This window comes from Scomber scombrus, chromosome 2, assembly GCF_963691925.1.
Source record: "Scomber scombrus chromosome 2, fScoSco1.1, whole genome shotgun sequence".
In the NCBI taxonomy this organism is placed as follows: domain Eukaryota; kingdom Metazoa; phylum Chordata; class Actinopteri; order Scombriformes; family Scombridae; genus Scomber; species Scomber scombrus.
Window position 1 is genome coordinate 25170236 of NC_084971.1, and position 26644 is coordinate 25196879.

General features: G+C 39.5%; 2 protein-coding genes across 4 annotated transcripts in view; both read right to left on the reverse strand.

The window, feature by feature from the left end:
* LOC133994066 (LIM and calponin homology domains-containing protein 1-like) overlaps positions 1-16127 on the reverse strand; it is a 30629-nt gene extending 14502 nt beyond the window's left edge. For both annotated transcript variants that reach the window (XM_062433260.1, XM_062433252.1), the window contains exons 1-9: positions 15686-16127; positions 7449-7519; positions 7263-7332; positions 7055-7161; positions 6935-6965; positions 6719-6829; positions 5297-5424; positions 4901-4971; positions 2859-3060 (exon numbers count right to left, since the gene is read on the reverse strand). In XM_062433260.1, the coding sequence (XP_062289244.1) occupies positions 2859-3060; positions 4901-4971; positions 5297-5424; positions 6719-6829; positions 6935-6965; positions 7055-7161; positions 7263-7332; positions 7449-7519; positions 15686-15805 (911 nt within the window). In that variant the 5' untranslated portion in view covers positions 15806-16127. The remainder of the gene's footprint in view (positions 1-2858; positions 3061-4900; positions 4972-5296; positions 5425-6718; positions 6830-6934; positions 6966-7054; positions 7162-7262; positions 7333-7448; positions 7520-15685) is intronic.
* Positions 16128-19619: 3492 nt separating this feature from the next.
* Positions 19620-25388, reverse strand: uchl1 (ubiquitin carboxyl-terminal esterase L1 (ubiquitin thiolesterase)). 2 transcript variants are annotated; one of them, XM_062430035.1, is made up of 9 exons: positions 25272-25388; positions 25148-25170; positions 24581-24709; positions 23646-23787; positions 22958-23043; positions 22316-22363; positions 22111-22180; positions 21972-22030; positions 19620-20692 (listed from the first exon to the last, which is right to left on the reverse strand). In XM_062430035.1, the coding sequence occupies exons 3-9, from the start codon at positions 24707-24709 to the stop codon at positions 20609-20611; spliced, it is 618 nt and encodes a 205-aa protein (XP_062286019.1). In that variant the 5' UTR covers positions 25148-25170; positions 25272-25388; the 3' UTR covers positions 19620-20608. The 2 variants fall into 2 exon arrangements, with proteins under 2 accessions (XP_062286019.1, XP_062286012.1); XM_062430028.1 differs by having other exon boundaries at positions 25100-25170.
* Between the last annotated feature and the right edge of the window lie 1256 nt (positions 25389-26644).

The window sequence follows — 26644 nt, forward strand, 5'->3', positions numbered from 1 at the left end:
TTCAATGCCTGTCAAAGAAGACTGAAGAGGACTGAAGTGCACAATAATGAGGAGAATCAACAAGCAGATGAGAACATAGGGAGCGACAGAGAAAAAGGAGTGAGAGAAAACTTTGTCTAAGGAGATTTAAAGCTGCTAACAAAAGAAGATACAACAGACTTAAGACAGAAAAGAGCTGAGAGAATAGACAAAGACGAAGAAGACTATGGAGATTTTTGAAGTTTTTTAAAATATTTCAGATCATGTTTAGTGTAGGGGACCCAGTTCACATATCCTTAAGTCGTTATTTACTTTTTCATTCAATCATTTCATCTGTAAAATAACTAAAAAAACTGCCAATCATGATTTCTCAGAGCCCAAGAAGACAAGACTTCAAATTGCTTATTTTGTCATTAAACTAAGAATATTATTAAAAAAGCTGGAACTAATACATGCTTTCCATTTTTTTCTGAATAGATTATTTAAACACTTAGTTCATAATAAAAGGTGTTTTTTTTTTTACCAATTAATAAACTGATAAAATTACTAATCATTCAGTAATTTTCAGCTATAATACTCAGACTTGGGCTATAGATAATTGACTATTCACTTGGACTTTTTAAAACATATTTATCACCTGAACAGTCACAGTCACACCCATTTTAAAAGAAAGTCACAAGATCCACTAGAACCATTTTGTTTACCCCTTTTGATTTGATCTCTTCTGAAAAGTAACTCTCTGGAATTTAAAATCAATTTCTTCAGACTTGGTCAACAATGTTAAAATGTCTCTTTCTTCTCCACCTTTATTTTTATTTCTTTTATTTGTTTAGGCTTTTAAGTATACCGTTTTTGCAAAGCAACTGCGATTTTTAAATGTTTTTTGTGGAGGTTTTGTGGATTCAGCTGGACGTAATCCAAAATAAAGAACCGAACCACCCACATATTCCAGCTCTGTTTGTTCTGAGACGTCACAAACATATCTAAAGGGAGCCATCTGGGTTGTAACTTCATATGAAAGTTTGCTTGGTTTCATTTTTGCAGATTAATGACCCTCATCTGCCTGCAATAAAGGCTAATTAAAACTAGAGGCACACACACACACACACTGTCAAAAAGTCTCTCATCAGCTTTGAAGCACACATCCATCTACATTCCACACACTTGATATACAGCAGCTTTTTAGTGCTTTGTACGGCATGTGTGTAAAACAGAGTGTGTGTTGGGCACCTGGGTTCAGTCAGCTTGAGTCTCTCCCACTTCTGCATATCTGCCTGGCTCATGGAGGCAGGGGCAAAGTTCATTGGTCCATCCCTGTGAGGGAGTGGCCTACTCTGAGCACGCCTAAGAGCCAGGTCATCCTTCTGCTTATTAGGCATTGCCTTAACCCTTCCCTCTTCTCCCTCTTCCTTCTCCTCATCCTCCTCTTCCACGCCATGGCGAGGGGTGGACTTTAGGAAGGGGTTGTCTCTGCGTGTAATGATGTCAGGTACTGCTTCCTTTTCACTGTCAGTGGCATCACACCGCACACGTTACGCATCAAAGTGAAACATACACACACACACATACACACGTCAAACCACAGTGACCACGACACCCAGAGAAACAAAGAGTAGGAAAATTGGAAAGAATATTCAGCGGCAAGTTAGAGGAAATTGTAGAAAAACTGCAAACTCACTCACACACACGCACACACATGCGTCTAACCTGATCTCCTTCTCCTGCAGTGTTTGCTGTGAGGCTCGTCTAATGCCCTCCCAACGCTCTCTGTCTTTGTTGCTGCATACAGGTGGTGGGACAAACTGATGCACGTTGGGATTGACGGGGCCGCGGGGAGCTCGTCTAGACGCCAGGTCATCTCTGCGAACATCTGGAACTTTCTGCACCTCTGCCTGATCCTCCCCGTCAGAGGAGGAATCCCATGCAGATTTCTGGGAGCTCAAAAAGTCATTATCGCGGCGAAGGATGATGTTCGGGGAAGGTGATCTCACTGTCTGTTCCTCCGTTGTTGGAGGGCTGAGGTTGGAGATGGCGTGGCAAAGTCATTTCAGAGATGCTTAAAAAAATCCATCGTGCTATTTTGTGACATGCAAAGACTTCACATGCACCCATAATGATTACCGATTAGTTGCAGTGAAATGTCAAACTTGTGTGTTAGAACAGGATTCACATCCACCGAAACCTCTATTTTCAAAATGAACAACTGGCATGATTTAATTCAACTTCTAACAATTTTTCAAACGCCAAAAAAATGAGCGAGCAAGTTAGTCAGATCCTTATGCCAACACACAAAACTCTTCATAAAAAAGACAGATTTTCATCAACCACGCAGCCACACAAAGCTAAAAGTGAAATCACACCACCAGTGTGACCGAAGCACACCAGAACTCAATTAACCATCACAACTATTCGTTAGTGAACACGACCAAAACCGTCCAATCACAGTGGCAGCAGCTCTTTTTATGCCTCTTCCTCTCTGACCTGCTGTAGCGAACGGCAGCAGGCAGAAGTTTAATCCCTGCTTTCTCCAACTTCTGCAGCCTCTTCTGCTCCAAGATGTCCTGAGCCACCTTCTCCTCTTCACTTTTTTGTTTTTCCCCATTGTTCTCAGGTGCTGGTGCCCAGGTGACAGTTTTTGGGGTTCTGAATAGTAGTCTTTTGCCCTCAGCTTGCTCTGGGGTAGCCTTAGGGTGACTGAGGAACGGTTTGCGATGGCAGGGAAAAATTAGGGAATAAGGAAAATGTGTGTCCTGTGTGATTCATTTCAATCTGCTCAGTGCTTGTAGCTGACACTGCAGCACTTATACTAACAATGAAAATGAATTATGAATAAGATCAGCATTAAAAATAATTTATTGTATTCATGCGTAGGCCATTACCTTCTCTGCTCTCCTTCCTCCATGTGTGATTTTCGGCGCGGATTCGGGACGTAGGAGCTTGCGTTGGTTCGGTTGGGAAGAAACTGGTTAAAGGGAATTGAACTCCTCGCTTCACTGCTGGAGGTCCGTCTGGCCAACATGTCATCCTTTCGCACATCTGGCTTTCTGCTGGGGGCATCTGCCTCTGAGTCGCTGCCTCGCCCTGGGCAACAAAGAGTAGTGGAGTGTAAAAGATAAAAGAGTCAGGAAGGTTAGAAAGTATGACAAGACTTTGAACAACTATATTTAATTGGTCTTTGCATAATAACCTCCGCAAATGCTAAACAGTTGTCAAGCCATATGGTGCCATGTTGGCTTTTATTAAGTCCAACTTCATTTTTCATGTCAGTAGATTAATATATTGTCATGATTGTGCCTGAAATTGGAAATTAGCCATTTTCATCAAACATGGCATGATTAAATTACATTTGTTTTTATTCAGTGGCCATTTGGGGCTGCTTATCTACCACTGTACCAAGTTCTACAAAGAATAACAAGGTAGTTATGCATATCCAAACTATGATAACCTCTCAATGCCCTTGTGGTGTTTGAAAAAGTCTCACAAAACATTGGCACACAAAATTTGATGGGGAAGTTAAAGGATTTTTCCACTTTATAACATCCTACTTTTCATAATTTTGTCATCATTCCTACAACTGAAGATAACGTTTTGCTCACAAATTGCTGACATCAAGGAACAAAGCAATATTGTTTAAAAGGTGAGGTTTCGAGAAGCATGAGCATGACTCAGACAGCCAGATTTCAAACAAACTTCCAGGGTAGTAAAACCTATTTGGAAGATAAACCAAAGGCAAACAGTAAAATAACTACATAAACTGTCCTTTGTAAACCTCCATCACAGTTTACAGGCTGTTTTTCCATGCAAAGAGGTATTACCCGTGGCATTTTGAGTATGCTCACTTTTGGTTTTACGTCAAAATAAAGCAGTTTTTAGACAATCCGGCTAAACTGTGAACTATTTTATAATTTGCATGGTCATCTGACTGCTCCCAAATCCCAGCTACGAAAATACGATTCAAGTTGAAATCAATAGAGCAGACTTATCATTTATATATCACAGCAACACCATTACAGTATAGGATCAGACACACTAATCACTTCCTAATCACTTCTTCTTTTGCCAACCTCTTTGTGCATGAATATATTAGGCATGCTGCAGACAGAATATGATAAACTATCAATCTTCTCTGCTGGTAGGTATTGTAAATGTTACTCGGAGGGGCGGCACACTTTCTCTGTGACCTGTTGGGAATGTTGGGAATGAGTTTATTCCCGGCTCTGGAATAGTGTTTTTCTTGTCACCCTCCTGCACAGACATTACACTGCCAACATAAAAGACACAAACAGGATGCCTGTGATTCCCCCGCTTCAACACACACACACACACACACACACACACACACACACACACACACACACACACACACACACAAACACACACACACACAAACACACACACACACACCCACGCAAACCCACATGACAGGCAGGATGTTGACCTCTGTCTGCATTTCCCAGGTCCAAATCTCTAGTGATTGCTACTGAGACCAACAGCTGCTGCATCTGGGACACACACACACACACACACACACACACACAAAAACACACACACACACACACACACACACACACACACACAGGCTGAGACGTTCAGCTGTTGTCCACAGCCGGTCTGACTGGCCATAACATACCAAGGTTAAAACCCCAACATGCATGAGATAAGCAGTGGGTCTATTTACGGAAAAGTGGTTTTGTATTGCTGCCTTAAACGAATCATTTGACATTTTAGAAACACATTTTTTTCTTTTAGAGTGTTAGATAAGAAGATCAATACCACTCTCATGTCTGCCTGTTAGGTGTGAGGCTATATAACCAGGAAGCAATTAATTTAACTTAACATATGGACTGGAAGCAGGGGGGGAACAGCTGGCCTTGTTCTCGCTACAGTTCTCCAAAGTTTAAAGATATTAATCAGAACAAACCATCATTGTTTCCCCGATTCACGACATCAGGAGAGGGACTGTGCTGTGAGCGGGAGCCAAAGGAGTCCAGACTGTCAAAAACAAAATAAAACATTTTATAATTTCACATTTCAACTAACAACTAAATTCATACAAGGGACATTTACAGTTTTTTTCCCCCAGGTCTTTAAAATGTAAAAATATAATGAGCCTAAAATCAGTTTTAGTATGCATTACTGTGATTATGAAGAAACAGTATCAAAATTAGATTTGTTGTTGAGCTAAAAGACATAAAAAGTTGTATTTAAATTCTCATAAGTGATCTGAAATAGTCCTATAGCATGAGTGTGTGTCCACATATTTGAGGTATGTGTGAGTGTGTGTGTGTGTGTGAGCATGTTGACAGATGTCTCTCACCTGTCTAGGGAGTTGTCTCGAGTGTGTCGTGGTGGTGAGAGGGACTCACTCCTCTCTGAATCCCAGCAGTCATAGCCGCTGTCTCTCACACTGCGGTTCTGTGAGATTTCCCCTCCTCTCTCACTTTCCTGCAAACACACATGTACACACACAAAACACATGAGCTACAAGTACAATATATGATCAAGTGCATAAAAGTAGGAAATATGCATGAGGAAGATAACTTTTACATTAATGTTCCTGATGGTTTTATTCAGACATGACAGGATATTCACAGAGACACTAATCCTTGTGTGATATTTGGCACCTGGTGTGTGAGAGTGAGCTGAGAGTTAAGAATATTAAATGTATTTGTCTGTTTACAGCCTGCATCTCTGATGGATTTTTAAACTTATTTTGGTCTTAAAGTGTTGAAATTAATGACTACTGTGAGCCTCAATACAAGCTTCTCTCATTGAATCCACTGACACACTTACGAATCATTTTCATCGATTAACCTTATTAGAGAGCAATTTATGTTGCTTGTCTTAAAAAATTAGTAGTATTCAATAGTTAGAATGAGTGAAGAGTTGGTTTAATTATTACTGTGATTGTTAGAAAGCTTTTTAACATCTTCTGCTCTACTCGCACTGTGGGGGCAACATTTTTATAAACTGATCTGACATTAGAAGGTTGATTTCCTCCTCAAAGCTTAAAATTGTCTCTTTCACAGTCTTTCATAGTTTATTAAACCGATTTTGTGCAGAAGATATGATGACGGAGATGTTAAATTTATTAATGATGTTAGATAGTGAAAGAAAAGACACATTTCAACATTATGTATACTCCCCTTACCCCTTTCACTCCGACCCCCACCTTGTAAGATTGCCATTGTGACTTTTAGTTAATAGTGACCTGGTTGCTTATGTAGACATGAGACCGACATGTTAAATAGTCATCAGATTAATGTAAAGGGGTGCATGTTTGAAAGGGGAAAAAGACTGAGAGATAGAAAAATTAGAAACAAAAAGATCTCAGGTGTTTTTGCATCTTGTGTAAAAAAAAAAACCCAAAAAACCAATGAAGATAAACTTGTATTAATGGACTTCCAATTGATCCAAAAGATTAAAAAAACAAGAGTCAAACTCCTTTTTTTAACTCATATCCTGTGTGTGTGTGTGTGTGTGTGTGTGTGTGTGTGTGTGTGTGTGTGTGTGTGTGTGTGTGTGTGTGTGTGTGTGTGTGTGTGTGTGTGTGTGTGTGTGTAACAAAAACAAAAAAATGTGTTTGTCTCCAGACTGGTGTGTCTCTCCTGCACCCCAACAAAGACAGGAAACTAACAAATCCATCCCCCGCACCTCCTCCGTGCCACTATCTTGTTTTCTCTGTCAGTCTCCTTCTCCTCCTCCTGCCTGCTCTGTCCTTCTCACTTTGTTCACTCACCACCTTCATTTGTGCGAGCAGCCCTTCAAACTCCTTGAGGTTGAGAGTCGGGCCGCTGTAGGAGGCACAGCCGCTGGCAGCCTTCCCCAACCAGAACACTGTGTTCAGCACCTGAGACAGAGAGAGAGATGGATAGAGGGGGGAGTTTGGTGTATATTTATAAATGTTTAACACACTGACATTGAGGATAATGGATGAAAGGGCAAGAAAACTCACATTTTTAAGCTTGCGGTTGCAGTCGGAGTCCCTAATGAGAGAGAAAAGTGTGTTACCACCATGTAATTCAACATTCAAATAGACATAAACAGGAATAAAAAGCCACACGTTCTCATTTACTTGAGATTGGCTCGTATGGAAGTGTCTTGCAGGTCTCCGGGGTCAAACAGCTGGGAGCCTCTCAGGCCCAACTCCTCACAGCCCCGCAGGAAGACTGACAGGTTGTCCTAGAAAAGACAGCAGGGGACCACAGACACAGTTTATCACTTTGATGAACGGTGCTGTTTTTTGCAAGGGCTGAATGTCACGCTGGAGAGTGTCTGCTTACCAGCCCAGCGATGGGGGTGGGCAGTCTGTTGATCTTCTTGACCAGGCCTGGTTTGATTGCACTCAGCAGTCTGTGTGGAGGAGGGGGGGGAAGGAGAGATTTATTGAATGTTAAGGGAGTTTGTGTAAGTTGTCGCTACTTCATCAAACATCAAACGCCTGAAAGGGAGCGATGTCACAGGCTTACTCGCATAACAGGATGCCGTTCTCCAGCGCACTGCGGAAGTCCTTGTCTCCAAAGCTCTTCCCCGTTACAGCCTGGGGAGGGAGGACAGGAAAAGACAGATGTAACAGAGGTGGGGTGGAGAAATAGGTCTGGAACTAACAATTACTTCATAATCTCATGATTGTTTTTGGATTAAACGACTAATCTGTTTAAAAATGTCAGATGATATTTTTTTTAAATGAACATCACAAGTTCCCAGAGCCCAAGTTGATGTCTTCAGATAGTTTTGTTTTATTCAACAAACAATTCAAAACCTAAAGGTATTCAAGTAACATTAAAAAAAAACACAATTCATCACATTTGAGACGAGGAACCAGAGAATATTGACTAAAAAACTATTCATTGATTTTTATTCACAGCACCGACTGCAACCAAATAAAGTCTGCTTCTTCTGAATATGAATAAGTGCAAATATCACTTTCTTTGATGTCCTTGTTTCATTTCTAACTCCAGGATCTGACATTTTGAGACAACTCTCTTTGTTTCCTTAGAAGGAAATTAAATGTGACAGTACTCATGAAAAAGTAAGACTGAGGGAATGAAAAGGTGTAGAAAGGAGGACAGCAGACATGAAGAGTAGTAAAATATTGTTTGTGATAGACTCAAGCACTGAAACACTGTTATCAGGATTTCTTGCATAAGAGATTTTGATTTCAAAGATTTAGACTTTACATATTTATAATCAATCAATCTTTATTTATATAGTGCCAAATCACAACAAAAGTTATCTCAGGGCACTTTTCACATAACCCTGAAGACGATGCCGTGCTCTGTGGAAGCAGTATCCTCTATTATTAATAACCTATATGTTCTATTGCTGGCAAAATAAAAACATTAATATGACCTATAGTGCTGAAATATAAACAAAAAATGTAACACTATTAAAAATCAATTGATAATTTACGTCAGTTATCGAGTATTAATGCAAAACTTTCTTTTGCTTCGGCTCCTTAAATGTGAAAATATGCAGCCTTTTCTGTTTATAACATTGTAAATTGGGTATTTATAAGTTTGGGTTTTTTAAATGTTAGTCAGTCAGACAACAGAAGCACTTTGAAGACGTCACTTTGAGCTCCTGATGGGTATTTGTCGGCATTTTTGGACATTTAATGTTTTAAAAGATTAGTTATTGTTGTAATAAAAGCATTAACAGATTAAGAAGTAAAGTTTAAACCCTAACATTATCACTGTTATTAATAGATGGACTTATTATATAAAACAGTGCTGGAAGTTTTATTTCATTGTGCTTCACTGTGTCTCTGACAGAAGAACCTGCTGCTGCTCGGCTCACCCTTCCCCCCCAACATTTTGCTTCAGTAGAAACCAAATTAGAGTGACGCCAGGGCAATGACACAGTGCTTTGTGTCCTCATTCCATTTTCCCAAAATGCGCCCACTCACGCACGTCCCTGATTTAGAGGCATGGCGTCTTGGTTTGACAGAGCTGCAGCAATAACCTTAATCTGCTAACCTGCGCTCCAAATTGCAGCCTGTCCTGTATGAGGGGAGAGACTCAGGAAGCAGCAGAGACACACACACAATCACAAAGAGAGAGAGAGAGACACACACACATTCACACAGAGATAGAGAGAGAGAGACACAAACATACACGCGCACACACACACACACACACACACACAGAGAAACACATACACACATACACAAAGAGAGAGACACACATACACACATACACAAAGAGAGAGACACACACACAGAGAGACACACACACACACACACACACACACTCACACACACACACACGCACACTGCTTTCTGGATCTGTTGTGTAACCAGCAACCAAAGATGAATGGAACTGAGGAGAAGTTTGACTGATGCCTGTTTAGACGTCTAATCCAGATTAGCACAGATTACAGTTAGCCCTAAAACTGTGAACTGTGGGCACACTCACACACTCTCTCTCTCTGTCTGTCTCCGCTACTTGTGTGTGTGCTCCTGTTTGACCGTCTGAAAACACCTGCACACATTTTCAACAAGAAAAACTTCACTAAACTAAAACTAAACTAAAACTTCATAATCTGGGGGTTTAATACTTTGGTATTAACGCACGTGATGCTGAATATTCAAGATGTTGCTTAACCTTAATCTTTTCTTCCTTCTTTTTGCTTTCCTCCTTTCTCTCTTTCTTGTGAGACTCGTGATTTCTTTCTTTCTGTTTCTTTGCATATGGTTTTCTGATGCAGATGTGCGATATTAGCAGCAGTACGAACAGGAAAACACGCACATCTGCATCTGCGGCTGTGAAAATAGTCTATTGTTGGTTTTTTGTTATATAAGTGATGAACAGATGTTTCCCATTGGCATTGCCTTCTTCTTTTTCTTGTCTTTCATCGTCCTGCTGTGTGACACACACAAACATGCTGGCACACGTCATGTTTCGACTCCAGGTCTTTAAAACATTTACACCGTGGTCATGCATCATTTATTCACCAAGGAGAGTGCTCTGCTTGTGTGTTTACTTTGTGTAGGTTGGTTGTATGTGTGTGTGTGTGTGTGTGTGTGTGTGTGTAGGACGCAGCACACAGACAGTCAGTGGAGGCTGGAGGTGGTTAACAATGGGTTATTTCAGCAAAACTGATGCTGAAACACAGCAAGTGGACACAGTGACCGGTGTGTGCGTACATGCTTCAATAGGTGAAAACATTGTGACATCGTTTGTGACCGAATGTGTGTTTTTAAAAAAGGCGAATGTGTGTCTGCGGAAGAAAAGAAAAAAAGCCTTGAGGGGTATTTCAACGCCAGCAACAGTAATTTGACCCTGTCTCATTCCCCTCCCGGCCCTCATGGTGGATTGCTCGTGCTTAGCCTCGGTGAATGGCAGCAGCAGCTACCATTTATACCCTGAGGTGTGTGTGTGCGCGCGCAGGGGGGTAGAGGAGGAAAGTGGGCCAGGGTACCCTTTACTTTTATTATAAAAACAATTGTAAAAAAAAAAAAAAAAAAAAAAAGCATAGAAAGAACAAGAGGTTTAGATAAACAGAGAGAGCAGAGAGGAAGATGCAGTTAGTGGGGTTATTTCTGCTGTAAGGATTTCAGAATAAAAGTCTGTTAGGTGCCCCGATGCTTGAAGCTTGAGATGCTATACTTAATTAACGATTAAAAATATATTTTTGTACCAGTTTCCGGCTAATTAGTTATATATCCTTTCGCTTAATTTGTGACATATGGCATAATAAAAATATAAACCCATTATTTTGTATGAAAATATAAAATACTGGCAAATATCATCAAACTAGACAAATATAACTGATAATAAAACTTCATTTTCATACCCTTTGAGCAGACTGAGCAAGAAAGTAATATCATTTCATGGCTTTAATCGCAGCTTGGGAGTCTTCACATGCTTAGAGTTTTGGGGTCTTTGAGGTTTCTGGAAACATCTTCAGAACAGCAGCAGTATTAGTACAAGTTTACTTTCTGGGTTTTTCAGGACTGAATCATGCAGAACTATCTGTGTGTTTCCAATAAAGCCAGCCCTGAAATTAAATTCAGGATTTTGCAATACGAGACGGAGAAGTGAAATATTTGAGCCCCACTGTGACCACTGAGAAAGGTTTCTGCTTAGTACGGGCTGTTGCATAAGCATTAGTGGAACTGTGGGCCTTTTGCACACTGCTGAGCATGTGGCTTTACAAAAGTGTAAGAGAGGATAACATAGAGGAAAAAAACAGAAAAACAGAAAACAGAAAAGAGGTAGATAAAAGACAGAGAAATAAAATCATAATCCAGATTGCACTGTAGATCTGAGGATGAGTTTAATCTGGATCAGAGTAATAAACCAGAGTGAGTCGACACTAGACAGCAACAGACTCCTACGAATTTAATATATGATTTAGGCCCTGTAATAGCATAATTATTGGATGACATTTTGGTATTTTTAATTTAATTTAAATGTATATAATGTGGCAAAATATAGATTTTTAACAATATACCTTAACAATATACTATTCAATATTTAACCTTTTACTTTATACACGTAGTATCATATATTAGTGTCATATATTTGAAATTGCACAAACCTATAACTACTTGAATATTTTGCACAATGCTATCATATCATACAGCATGTACTATTCGTTTTTTGTGCTGCCATGTAAGACTTCATAAATATTATCACACAGACCATGTTTAGTTTTGTCTGTGTGAAACTATCCTGGCTTTAAAAAAACAACAACTTTAAAGATCTCAGAGGCATGAAGGACATGTTTTCCAGCAGCAGCATGTCTATGTCATCATTATTTTACATTCTTTCATACAGCGATGAACGCCGTGGTAAATCCATAAATCTCTGCTCTCACACTCTCCCTCTCTCTTTCTCTCTCGTGCAGACACAGCTGGCTGTCTTAGGACTATTGGAGTTAATCTGCCTCGGACAGCTGTGACATCTGGCACACACACACACACTTGCTCGGTCACACACATACTTTACTTTATTCCCTTCTTAAAAGTCTTGCTGTGTGTGTTGTCCGTCTGTGACAGCAGAGGTTAAAACTGCTGTCACTACGCTTAACTGTGTTTGTCTCTAAGCTTGTACAACTTTAACCTTCTCAATGTCACTTAAAACAGGTTTAACGCACCTTTTGACTGTGTGTGTGTGTGTGTGTGTGTGTGTGTGTGTGTGTGTGTGTGTGTGTGTGTGTGTGTGTGTGTGTGTGTGTGTGTGTGTGTGTGTGAGTCCGTCTAATCCAGCTTCGTCTCTTCTATAAACAGATAGAATGGTCTCTAGTCGTCTGTGCCAGTCTAATTTCCTGCTGCTCGGGTCATGTGGCAATACATAGCCTACTACTCCACTGACCCCCTGGAAACAGTGACACCTGAGAGCCTGCTGCCCATGTTATGTCGCCATGGTGACCACAGTGTCACTTCAACCTGGGTGTGTTTGAGGGGTATGTGTGTGTGTGAGCTGTCTCATGCATAGCTGATGGGTGTGTTGTGTGTGTGTGTGTGTGTGTGTCACTCTCTCTCTCTCTGTGTGTGTGTGTTTCTCTCTCTGTGCGTGTGTGTGTGCATACGATATGCATACTCGCTTTGCAGACATTGGCGAGCCCAAAATGCAGTGTGGAGCGACGGGTGGCGCAGTTAACCCTGAATCATCTCCACCTGTGAGCGCATATAAATACACAGCACTGGAAATAGAGTCGCCCTGACCGGTCTGAAAATAACGGAGGAAGAATTAAGAGGCAGGAAGACGACAAAGAGAGAGGAACACTGCAGGAGAGATTAACACTGAGAGGCCGACATTAACCTGAGCTCAGCGATGGTGTTACGTAGCCACCATGAATAGGACTGAATATTAAACTGAAGTATTTTACAACAGTGCTAAGAAAAATGCACAGATAGTATCAAGTGTTCATTATATGGAGATTCATGTATGGAAAGTTTTGATGGCATTTTTGTTGAGTTGAGCAGATTTTTCCCCAAGATTAATTTCAAGGCTTAAAGTTGGGTGTTTTGAGGTCAGCTGGAGATTGACTTAGAAAATAGTGTTAAGAAGATATTTAGGTATACTGTATGAAAAGGTCAAAGGTCAAAAGGTCCTATACAGAACAATACCACAAGTGTCTGTATACTACAAGTGTTGACCCTTTTTTTTAGACTTGTTTCCATTCTCCGTGCACCATGGAAGCTACTAAATCTGGTACAAAGCATCTTTTCTCTTTTTGAGATTAATATATTTTGTACAGGGACCCTGATATAAAGAAAATTAAATAGAAAAATGAATAAATAAGTAGGTGAAGTTGTGTCAGAAACCTGTACTCTGCTTCTACAGTATACTGTATTTTTTTTTTAAAGAAAAATTGAAAGAGCTGATTAAGCCTATCACCGCCAGATAAATGTGTCTGAATTTCACAGTATACAGAGTTTTTAATCTGGTGTCGGGTTTAACTTTCCCATGCTTGGGCAGACGAATAAGTATTATGTAAGCTCTGCCCATAGAGTGTGTGTAGTATGTTTTCATCCCAGGCATACGCTCTCGACACTTCCGCCAGCCAAGAAGCTAACTTAGTTGTTGTGTTGCCTCGTTGGTAACAGCAGAGCAGGCCCAATTATATCCATGAACGAGCAATATCTACATGACACCCACTTGGTTAGGTTCAGGCATGAAAACGCCATTGGGGTGACCACATCAGGGGGGGGGGTGCGGGAGGCTGTAATGTATGGTAGTAAAGTTTGGGGTTAGTGTGAGTCTGCAGTTAAACCCCACTCCAGTATGCCACAGTGAAGGCTATGACATAAGTGCGTGTAGACAGTGTTTTTGTAATTACTCTCACTGCCAGAAGGGGAAGACAAAAGTCAAACACCCTGCTTTAAGGGTCTGACTGTGTCACTTTAGCAGACAATCATCTGTGCAAATGAATCCATTAAAATTATCCTAAATGGGTCATTACTCTCCACAGAAAGTGAATGCTGATGACTAATTTTCCTGCACTGTATGTGGGACACTGACAGCTTTGCAATGAGAGGAATAGAGAAAAATGATCTACTTTGGTCGCCTTTGAAATTTTAAAATTAATTGTGGTGTGGAAAGACGAAGCCCCAGGCGATCCTTGGATGCGCAGGTAGATGAAAGAGTGTATTTGAGAAAGGGACTAATATTTGATTAGGCTAAATGGCTTCAACGGTTGGCTTTTGACCTCTTACAACAAAGAAATCTCTAAATACCATCAGCCATCAGACACCACAGCTCCCAGTACCTCCCACTAAAAAGACTGATGCTGTCCTTACTATGTTAATCCCAGGAACATTGCACACATGTATATAATCTCATCAATAAAGACACATCTTTTCTTGACTTGTCTTATCTTATCTACTCCTTGGGACCAGTTCCCAAAGAAAGTGACTTTAGTGAAGAATGCATTTTACCTTTAATCTTGTCAAATAAATCAATCAATCAATCCAGCCTTTTTTCCTCTATCACACCCTATAGTAAACTGGTTTGTGTACAGATTGTAGGGAAACACTTGGAGAAAACACAACCAAGGTGTGAAGTCTTTTTTTTAACATTAAAATCAATTTTGTTGTAACTCTGACCTTTTAAGTGTCCCCCAAGTGTGAGACAGTAAGTTAGCTAGGTAGCTAGGCTAAAGCAGGGACAGCACTGTGGTGAAATAAAATGGGTCATATAACTCAGCTCCAAGGGGCAAACCATGATTCATCGCTCAGGCTTATGGAGAGGCGTTTTTTCAGCCGAGCAGATGACGGTGGGAGCGATGAAACAGACCGCAAATGATAATCTCATCTGATGCGATCAAATGTTGGTACAGTATAACATCCAGGGGCGATTTTAGACCCTTTTAGGGGTGCTCAAGCACTTCTAAATTTGATCTCAGCACCCCTAAAAAATAAATAAATTACCATTATTTTATACAACTTATTTGTGCAAGCCTGTCTGTTAGAGATGGGACAAACAATTATGCTACAGGTTGAAATGGTTTTATTTTAACAGGTATAATGTACTTTGGATAGTTCTGTCATTAATATTGTGTTTCCCTCAGGGTTTATTAACTATCTTAAAGTCCTCTCTGTAGAAATCTGTGATTTTTTATTCTGAACATTTATTATTATACACTATAGTAGACCACTCTACTATGTATTTATATTTCTTGTTGTAATTTCTGTTATCCAGTTAAATGAGTAATTTAGCAGAGGGATTTAAACACTTGCAGGGCATTGTATGTTAACATCTCATTAGGAGCTCAGCCCCCCTAAAGGTCTGATCCTGAATCGCCCCTGGATGAAACAGACAAATGATAATCTCATCCGATACGATCAGATGTTGGTACAGTACAACATCTCTTGCATGAACGTTGCCCCGGTTTCATAACCATGGCAACCGGAATCCCCTCGCCCTCGCCTGAATAAAAAGGGGGGCGTTCCTCCTCCGGGTTCTAAACAAACGGAAAATTAACGGATACCTGGACGGGTTAACGATAATTTTGGTCGTTTATTTTTATTGGGTTTTAGTCGGGGTTAAAAGTCATAAAAGTACACGTTATCTGTGTTAAATGTCGTGTAAAAACTTTTAAGTAACACGCATGTAGAAGCGCCGTTGTCCCACACAGAAACCCGACACTGCTGCATCGTCCGCCTCACGGGTGCTGTGGAGCTATATGTATTTATATCCCCGGTCATAGTATGTCACAGTATGGCCCATTTCTGCCCCCCGGTCACTTCTCTTACCTCTATCCATTTCTGTGCCTCCTGACAAGCTGGTTCGGGATGGCTCGGCTGAGGCTCCGACGACTCCGGCTCGTCCCGTGAGGCGTTCGGGGCATCTCGACCTGCTGCCTGGCTGGCCATCTCCGGGCAGGCCGCTTAACGAGGACCGGAGGAGTCTGTGGGACGGTGATGATACGGATGATATGTGGTAAAAGCTCCACTCAGATGTATGTTGGTGGTGGTGCTGCTGCTGCTCCCCTCCCCGCTCTGTCAATCCGTTATCCTCCTCCTCCTCGCTTTCTACCGCGGTGCGTTGCGTATAGTCCTCAAACTGTGACACAGAGATGGAGAAAGAAAGAGTCCCTCTCTCTCTCTCGACCCCGACGCTGCAACACGAACCAGGTGCTAAAAATAACGCTGTGCAAGAAGCTCACGCAGTCCTCCCCTCACTCAGCCACCTCTGCTGCTGTTGCTGCTGCTGGGGCCGCGCATTTCAGCAAACGTGAACGCGCAGGCAGGAATCTGTGCGGGGGAGGTCGAGAGAGATAGAAGAAGACAGAGGAGAGAGAGAGATGGGGGGGGGGGGGGGGGGGGGGTAAAAGATGTCCCGTTATGTTATTTCTTATGCGTCAGCTGGAAGTGGCTGTTTGGGGAGATTGTTTCATGCATGTGAGCCTTAGATGAGGTAAAAGCATGCAAATGTCAAAAAGATAGACAAGGATCAGCTCAGTTTTGAGTCCATGGAAGATCGTTTGAACCTGTTTATATATTCGTTTAACACACAAATGGGCAAATATATCTCAAAACTTTGTCATAACATAAATAAAGCTTCTTAATTATCTATTATGGAGCAGGTCCGCTTCTAAGGAGGTCGCCATGTTGCACTGCCATGTTTCTACAGCAGCCCAGAAAGGACATGCCAAATGCTGGTCTTTCTCGTTTTTTTGCGAGTTTCGTAGAACCGTACGTTGTCCTACGTCCTCTAAGGGAAGGGTGAGGGAGGAGTATTTAGGTGTTCAACGTCACCATTAGATGCCAGTAAAAAATACACACTGCACCTTTAATTAATAATTTGATGAGACACTTAAGACTTTTGTTTTGGTTTTTTTTGTCTTTTCATTTGTTCATTTTATATCCTTACATTTAGATTTTGCCACAAACTGGATTAGACCCTCGTGGGTCACAAAGGCACCCAGGTTTTTATGATTTGTGGTTAATCCATCAATTGCAAATTTGTTTGGAGATATGTTCGACCATTATTTAAAAATGTAAACAGCATTTTACCTAAAGAGATGCATTGTTGACAAGAAAGGAAAAAAATCCAGCTTGAATACCTTTTACTTCAAGCCTATATTGTGCTTATTTGGTGCATACTCCTAAATAATTCATTCATTCAATCCCAGCTGTCATTGGGCGAGAGCCTAAATAATGTGTTTAATAAAAATCACCAGTAATAAACTACCACACAGTCAACCTGGAGAGGAGGGCTGGTTGTTTATTAGGTCTCTGGGTTAAATATATAGTGTAGAGTGAGCTCTGTGCCTGATTTGTACATTAATGTAACCTGATTTTGTGAATTTATGTACATAATGAACAGAGTGTGTTAAAAACTGGAGGGTCAACAGCTCGACTTTGCCTTGGGGCCCATTTTTAGCTGTCAGTAACATTCAGTATTCTGGTAGAGAAATAAAAAAAATCTTTATTAATTTACATAATTATTTGCCTGAAAGTAGTTCAATTTAAAAAAATGATGAGTCTATAAAAATACTGGAATAAGCCAATAAAATATCCACCAAGTGGATACAGTGTACAGCATACAGTGTTGGGTTGACCTTTAATGTTTCGTGCTAAACTGACCTTTTCAAATAGCTTATGTTACTATGTTCAATCACCTGAAAGGATAGGTATGTATGGAAGGTTTAAAATGCCGACATTTACCCATTACGTATGCATTTACTGTGTCATAAAAGAAAAAACATACTGCATGAAGAAAATATTTTTAATCTTTGTCTTCTATTAACTGAACTGATATTTTGTTATACGACTTTTCAATGCCACATTAAAACTCAAATAACGCAGAAAACACAAGAGTGACAATATGTATTGCATTTCAGTGTTGTCCAGCAGGGGGCAGCATAGACCTGACCTATACTAAATACAAATAACCATTAGTTTTCATTCGCAGGTGAAGAGGAGCTGCTTCTTTTTTTTAAGATGGAGTGGTATTATCCATGATAAAACCGTCAAATATACAATCATAGTTTGGGGGTTCGGCCATGGGCGGACTTTATCATTGCTAACCAGAGACAGCCTGTTTTCATATAGACATTATAAATCTTCCATAGATGTTTCCAACCAGGCTGCTTTTCTACCATATGGGTATCAGCCTTTCTTCTGATGAAGACTTCAGTATTCATCTGCAACCAAGTATTATGTTCAAAAAGGTCGACTATCATGGACATTGTTCAGGATGCTTAGAAAAAGAAGGCCAAGAGATTTATATTAAATAATCAGTATTGTATTGGTGCAGCAGTAAATGAAGGGGGGGAGGGGAGACACCAGAGTCTGAAATGTCTGAAAGAAAAAGATACAAGTTAGATAAGTTAACACAAATTAAATTATCTCCATGTCTTTAAAAGGTAAATGAAGTTTGCAATTAAATGTTCAAAGGATCACATGTTAACTAAATATACAACCTCTTACCAAGTCTGCCCCCGCATGTGAAGGTGAAAAAGAGTAAGTGAGAAGGAGTGCTGTCTTTAAATAAGGCTTGAGTGTAACCAAGGGCAATTAGGGGTGACAGAGGGTGAACCAAAAAGCCAATTAGTGAGAAGGAAAGAAGAAGAAAGGAAGTGAGGTAAGTGAGGAAAAGAAGAGGAATAAATAAAAGAGTGAATCTTTACTACAATCAGTGCCTTTAAATGATTGTCAAAGTTTCAGAATAATGTTGATAAAAATGTGCTTCACAGACTCCTTCATATTGATTTCTCTTTTGCAACACAGAGAAAGATAATATATCCACAGCGATGAGCAGTGTGACTCGGTTATCTGTTCTCAACTCCTCCGTCTTCCTTCTGTTTCTGCCTTTTACAGCCGGACCGCAACCAAGACCTGTCAGAGTGAGGCCCGAGTACTTCATCACCTCGTATGACAAAGTATGCTGACTGGTGGAGTGAAGAATAGATTACTGGGGTTCACAGCCATAACCCCGTATTTAATTACTGGCTAAACAGGTTTAAGAAGCAGTTACACGACCACATGACTGAGCAATGTCAGTATTTTTTGTGCACTTATTACTCAGTTCAACTGTGCAATATATATTTATTTTTCCACTTAAAAACATGTGCAAAACAATATAAAATGGTATATTGTCATTCACCACTAATATTACTGTTGTACATATTGTTCCTTTTTTTAAAAAAAACATTTTTTACTACTATTGTCTTTTTAATCACTTGTGTGCTTATTGTTCTTTATTCTTTCTTATGATGCTCTCTGTTTTTTAGATATCTACTTGCTGCAATAATGTAAAATTCCCCATTGTGGGACTAATAAAGGAATATCTTGTCTTATGATAGCATACTGGGTAGAATAACACTTGGGGTTTTATGAGAGGTTATATACATGCCTCAAAAATTAAACATTCAGTTTTAAACATTTGATATTGCATGCTGTAAATAAAATTTGACTCATAATAAATGATGCAGGACACGGGACAGGTCGACACCGTAATCTGTCGACTACAATGACGATGCCTGGTGAGGATCTGTGAGATCCAAACGCTGCTTTTTGTAATTAAAGTTGCTCAGAGCTTTTAATACAGTGCGCTGTGGATCCTCTTTCTGGTTTTTGCCTTCAGTTTGATTTTTGATCCAGTGCCTGTCAAAAGGTTTTGGGTGTGTGTACCCTACACCCTGCTTTGTCTCTACTAACAAAACACATCAGGAGACACATAGAAGTGTGAAGGTTGCTTTATTGATTTCCAACAGCTGCATCACCAGCAGAACTACGGCAACAGAGTATTTTGCAAAAAGGTAAACGATTGGTACACAGCCTAGACGTACTGTACTATCACTCCGCACGGCACAACACCAACCTGACAGAGAGTAGCACTTCCTACGTGGATGGTCCCTATCTTGTTTGGAATTTAGTGTATTCCGAACTATTGACAGTTTGAGCATTTGTAAATTATTGACTTTATTTCATAAAGTTAAATAAAGTGCAGATAAAACTAAAAACAAAGACTGATTGTAATCCCATTGCTGTCGTCATGATTTTTGCACTTTTAAATTCAAATTCCTCAAAGAAAACCTCAGTTTTTCTGGGAAATGTCAGCACGACAACCAAGGACACCACTCAAAAGCTCCGAACAATGGTTAAATTATTCCTACAGACACATTTGGGCTGTTCTGTGGAATGTCAGAACCTTATAAACTCAACCACACAGCAACGAGAGGCATTCAGAGGCAACTAGAGGCAAAAAGTTTCCCCCATTCAAGTCTTCTGCTTTTTCCTTCTCACTCTGATTGGCACAAAAAGGTGTTTAAGCATCAGTCTTTCTTTCTGAATAAGAGGTCGACACAGATGCACCAATGATTACATACAAAAAAAATTAAATAAATAAATAAGAAGATGCAGAAAGACAAATACACACAAGCCGCGGTGAGATCAGATCTCGTGTTACATTTGTCACTGCTAAATGATGTCACATAGAGAGGGACAAGCTTGTATGAGTTAAGTGTTAGCAGAAGAAAACATTGTCACTGTGTGTTTGTGTGTACGTGTGCTAAAGAACTTTGTTCACGAGATGAGAGTCAAATATATATGGAAACAATATGTGCTTCATAGCTTCATAGTGCATAGTGTCTGCAAATGTATGTGTGTACACGTGATTGTGTTTGCCATGTAAGTGCTCCAGGACATTTTGGATCTGTGTCCTATGATCTAGTTGTGACAAAAAGCCACAGCAGAGAAACGGACTTCGCCTTGCTCCCTTTCCACAAATCCACGGCACACTTTGGCTGCATCCTGGACATGGATGACAAGAAATAAAAGTAAATATTCAGGTTATTCAGGTACTAATGTTACATGGAATTTGATGCAACTTCACTCAAGTTTCTTTTAAATGAAAATTTGAAAAATCTACTTCATTGACCCCTCAGGTTATAAGTTACAGAGGAAAGACCGTCCTGAAGAAGACAGATTTTTCTTATGTAACATTTAGGTACATTTCACTGCAGTGTTTTGTGCTCTCCAGTAGGGCTGGGTAATATCACTAAAATATTAATATTGTAATATGATTATCATATACTCTTTTTGTGGACACAGTGTTTAGTGTTGGGAGATGTGCTGTTTATGGGCTGGGATTTGTGTATGTATGTATATTCATATGTATATGCATATTGTATTTTTTATATATATGGTTGATTTGTTTGTGTTGAAGTCTGATGTCTTTTGTATGATGTTTGACATAAGAAATCAAATAAAAACTTCAATGACAAAAAAATATTGTAATATTATATTTAAGTAAATCTTCTTAATTTATTACACTGTTCAAGCTGAGAAAATTGAATGTCTCGGTTCATAGCGTAAACAGTTTGTAAAGAGAAAAAAAAACCTGTAAATAAAAATATGAATTTATTTATTTTATTATAATATATTATATTTTCAATATTGCCCACTCAGTCTCTTAAATAAAAGTTTAAATCCAGGACTTCAACCCAAATATTAATCTATAAGAATGTACTTTTTAAAGCACTTCTTCTGCCCCTCTAATAATTCTTGCAGTCTCATTGCTCATGCATGTGGAGCCCTCTGGTGGTTGTTTGACAAAAGGGTCAGAGTTGACGTGGCCCTCGATGACTTGCATTACAAAAAAGAAAACTGACTTAAATCAGCATTTTTCATTGAAACTTCATGGTAATAATAGAAATATTGTAATATTTGGCCTAACAACTGGCCTAACATGAAACATTACTGGCAGGAAACCGCATTAACCAACTATTGCATTTAAATTATTGTGGACATTGATATTTAAATTGTTAACTATACTATAAAGTTTACCAGTGTTCTTCACCATTCCTTATTTTTTTCTATGAGCCCTAATGGAGATATTTGAGAATAAGCATCAGCACAGTGTTTATTGATTGCACCGAGATACTCAGGAACTGCCACTCCCTTTCCCGTTTAATACCATGACTCATCACAGACTATGCGCGCATAAGGACTTGGCTAGAGGTTATATTTTTATGTGTGCAGAACTGAACTGACTTATAAAGAGAGAATGAACATGTGTAGCATTACATACCGTTATGAAGGACTCATCTTTGGTTGCTCCATGGTTCACGGGTCCACCCATCCTCCCATCTTAAAAGCAAATGAGACCGTGAGGAATCCAAAACGTGTAAACACATACAGGAATGTTCATTATGAAGATATATGCTTACCAAATTCATAAAGTTGTCCATTTACATTGACAAAGGCAATAAAGTGGAAGTTGACTTTATCTGCTTCTGGCTGTGTAAATTGAGATATTGGGAATAAATATTTGTGATTAATTTTGGTTCCAGGAAAGACAAGCACCTCCAACCAACATTATATGTAGTACAAATTCACAATCTCTCATTTATCTACAATGCTGTGGTATCTTACCCTACATTGGCCCTGTACTGCAACCTCATTGTGAGCCTCTTGGATCGCCTGGAAAAGAAAAAATCAAAACATGCGAGTTCATTTGAGTACCACAACAGATCATTCTACACTAATAGACATTTCTGATAGATAAACTGCACATGAGAAATAATTTAACAGAGAACAAGAAAAGCAGATATTTAAAGATTTTTTATAATGGTATCCAACAAGATCACATGATAAGTAATTGTCCAGCACCCCTCATTAGACACAGTGGTAGATTTGGTGGTGTCTGGCGCCCCAATGTGGCTAAAATAAAGCATGAAGGTAATTAATTAAGATTACTCATTCAACCATCCCATTTATCAAGTAAAATTATCAAATTCTCACTAGTTATGATGGGATACAAGTGTGTTAAATTGACATTTATTCAATGTTTCCTTTATTTTATATTCATATAGGACAGTGACACACACAAAAAAGTGAAAACTACATAAAAGGGGCAGTTTATTGGCAATGGAGTCTCAGTGATGCCATAAATGATCCTTTATTCATAAAGCAGCTTTAACGGTGTGTGTGTGTGTGTGTGTGTGTGTGTGTGTGTGTGTGTGTGTGTGTGTGTGTGTGTGTGTGTGTGTGTGTGTGTGTGTGTGTGTCTCTTACCTGGTTCTTCTCCAGTTGTTTGGCTCGGTCATCAGCAGACATTTTTGCAGTCTCATCTAGAAACTTCTTCAAGGCAGAGTCACTATCTGAAAAGACCAAGGGCAGAATTAGCTTAGTCACTAATACATCGTTCATTCACACTGAAATATGTTAAATCACAGCCTGCCACACCAAATAAATGTCTCCTCAATCCTCATTGAATATTTTTAGTGTGGGAACTAAGAGTAGTACTATCCATTTCAAAGAAATTACCTTCTCTGCCCAAAACAATTCAACAAGCATTTATGCAACTCCATTTGTCAACCCATTGATGTGCAAATTATTGCACCTTAATGAGGTTAAAAATCAGGCTCATACCTGTTAAAAATACATCTCAGCGTCAGCTTTACTCTGGTGATAAGTCTTAATTATGAGGAATGCCATTGTCACTGTGAGGAGAAATCTCTGGACTTGGAATCTCAGCAATGTCACAAATACAATGGATTTTTTTATTAGATTTGGACTTTTTTTTAGGTTAGACTCTTTAACAAGTTTGTAGGTGCAAAGCAACTGAAAATATCCATAAAAAAAAGGTAGTGTATAGGTTGTAATCTGAATTATGAAGGCCACATATCTCAGCACTTTGAAAAGTAACTGCTAAGTCATTGATGCTATGCTCTATTATATGAATAAATAATAGTATAGTTACCAAATTTCATTTTGCTTTTGTTGTTGCCAACTGCATGCAGCAGGGCGATGGTGCCACAGGAATTGACCACTGTCTGCTTCAGGAAATAAACCTCAGAGCCTCCTGCCACCTTATCTGCCTGCTGTTGTCTGAAGGACTCATGCTGGCATGCACACAGACAGACAGTCACACACACACACACAGAGCATGGTCATTGTCATCTGTCCACGAGAACACAGTGTGTAGCCAATTATGCCACTTGAAAATGTGCACATGGATTATGATCACAATTGGAAACATAACAAATCTGGTCAAGAGGATAGTTCATTTTAGAGCTGAAACGATTAGTCCATTAACCAATTAGTCAATCAACAGAAAGTTAATTGACAAAAATTGCTGGTTTAAATAATTCATGAAGCAAAAACATGAATTATAAATATGAGTATTTGGTAGTTTTTATGTCTTTGAATATCGCATTGTGTTGGATTTTGAATTGTTGTGGACTAAACAATGCATATAAAATCAACCTGTGCTCTAGGAAACTGTAGTGGGTATTTTCTAACATTTTGTAGACTCAATGGTTAATCAGTTAATTGAAAAATAATAATTGATAGGTTAATTGATCATTAAAATCATTTTCAGTCACAGCCTTTGGATACTGCATCTTATTTTTTGAGTCAGATGTTAACTCTGGGAGTGTTATCTGGTTCACTGGATCACAAAACAAGGAAATCCATAGCAGCAATGTCTTATTTCTGGGCTTGACAAGATAATTAGTGAGAAGAAAGCTTTGCATCTGCTGATTCAGTGCCTTGCAAACATCCCACTCTCACCTTATTCTACCCATTAAATGACATAGCTCTTTCTCCTTCTCCATCCATGCCCTCCCTGCACCTCAGTATCACCCCACCCTTCCAGGAAGAGCTCGGTCCACCATCACCACTCCCCATTATTACCTGTTGTGTCAGAGGGAAGAGCAGCATCAAGGCACAGCATGGTTTCGGGACGGCGGAGAGTTGCTCACCCTCCAGCCCGAGCACATCCACAAAGCGCCAGCTGTCACCCACGCCTAGTTTACTCATCATCTGAAAAAAAACACACAGTCAGGAAATAAACAAAAACATGCCAGCTTACATAGATATCAAACAGTTGAGGTTACAATGGCGACGACACCCATAAAGGATTCCTCCTGTTTAAAGATGCTGCGTTGTGCTGGTCCCGGTCAGACCACACCCTTTAGCCCAGACACTGGGGACATCACTAGGAAGGATGCTGCTGTTGTTGCTGCTGCTCAAAATGAATTAAAAGCTTCTCCTGTTTGTGATCGCGTCTTGATTTTAAAAAAACAAAAACAAAACACCCCTATAACCCACGTATTCATTTTAATGTTTCGACGGAGTGGCCTGGTGGCGTTGTAACGTTGGTTACAATAACCGTTAAGCTGGCCTCATCTCCATAGCAACAGTTTAACTTACCTGGTAGTTAGAAAATAATAACGGTGAAATATGAAGCCATTACTCAACGTCTAACGCACCTTGTTCAGCATCTGAAACGACATAAACAAGAGATAACAGGTGAGTGTGTTGCATGTATTAAAAAAAGACGCTAGGATATAAAAAGTTAAGATAACACAGCTATTATTCCCACCTCGGGGTTGATCTCCATGGCGGTCCACTCCATTTTCATCAGTGTTTTCGTGCTGTTTGGTGAGCTGTCGTGTCGTCTGTGTTGCTCGCTCCTCGGTTTCTGCAGCTGTCAGTTGGAAGTTACCGAAGTGGTCGCGCTTCATATGCTGCCGGTCATACCATTTAGCGGCAGACAGAGGGGGTGGCCTCAGATCAAATAACCTCTGTTGTCCAGATTTAAAAGAGCTTCCTGACAAGCATTTGAACGATTTACGCGTTGGATTTCATTGACTACACGTTCAGCTATTTACTGACACCCTAAAAAGCGAATTATACAAATATGAAATAGTAGATTTAATCTAAATCACACCACCGAACACCAGGTCAAACCACACGTCCTTTCTAGAAAGAAACACATGACCTATTAAGACTCCCTGTGAAAATGGTTCTGGTTAATGGACTTTTGTTGACTTTTTGAACCCAGTTGAACTATTATTAAAATATTTTTGAACCTCCCATAAATCAGATGTTAATAAGTAAGGAAAATAATAGGTCTTTTCTTGAATTTTCTGGTTGTTGTTTTTTGTTTGTTTGTTTGTTTTCTGTTTTGTGTTGTGTTTTGGGGAAATGTTGTCTTTTTCTTTTAGTTGTTGTGTTTTCTAATTTGTTAAAGTGTTTTTTGGTTTGTTTTGTTTTGTTTAATGTTGTTGTGTTTTGCCTCTCAGGGCAACCTTACAGTTCTCCTATTTACTCTGTACAAATTACTGTTGTTGCTGCTGCCTGGATTAGCTGTATCAGATTTGGTTCCTATGAGGATCTACAGGCGTTTAACTCACAACAGTTATATAAAGTAAAATAAAGTTTGTGTATTTCTCTGTTCCCTAATGTGGCTGCATCTAACCACACACAACTGTCAAAGACAATGGCCTAACTGTGGTAATGCAGGATGGCAGTGTTGCTGCAATTTGTTCATAACATACAACAATATATGGAAGACACAACAACAATGAAGACACATCCAACATGAAAGTATTCCAGAGCAAATTTTTCTTACAAGCTTTTTCTCACAATTCTTGTGATTTGTTGTGATTTCAGATTCAAACTCTGCTGATGTCTTTAAAGCTCAATGTTATATTTTCCCCTGTAATATATTTACTTTAAATTAAATATTTACACATATTGTAGTTTTCTCATAGAGGATAAATCATTTCACGTGAGGCCCGTCAAAATTGCCTGTCCTAACATTGTATAGTACACTGCTGTGAAGTGATGCATTGTTTTGTTTATAATGAATTTGAAAAAAAAATTGTTAATAATCTGCATCATCCAGGCTGCACATGCTTGTAGTTTTGCCTTCATATAATCAGAATTAAAACAGACACCAGTTGCCAAATT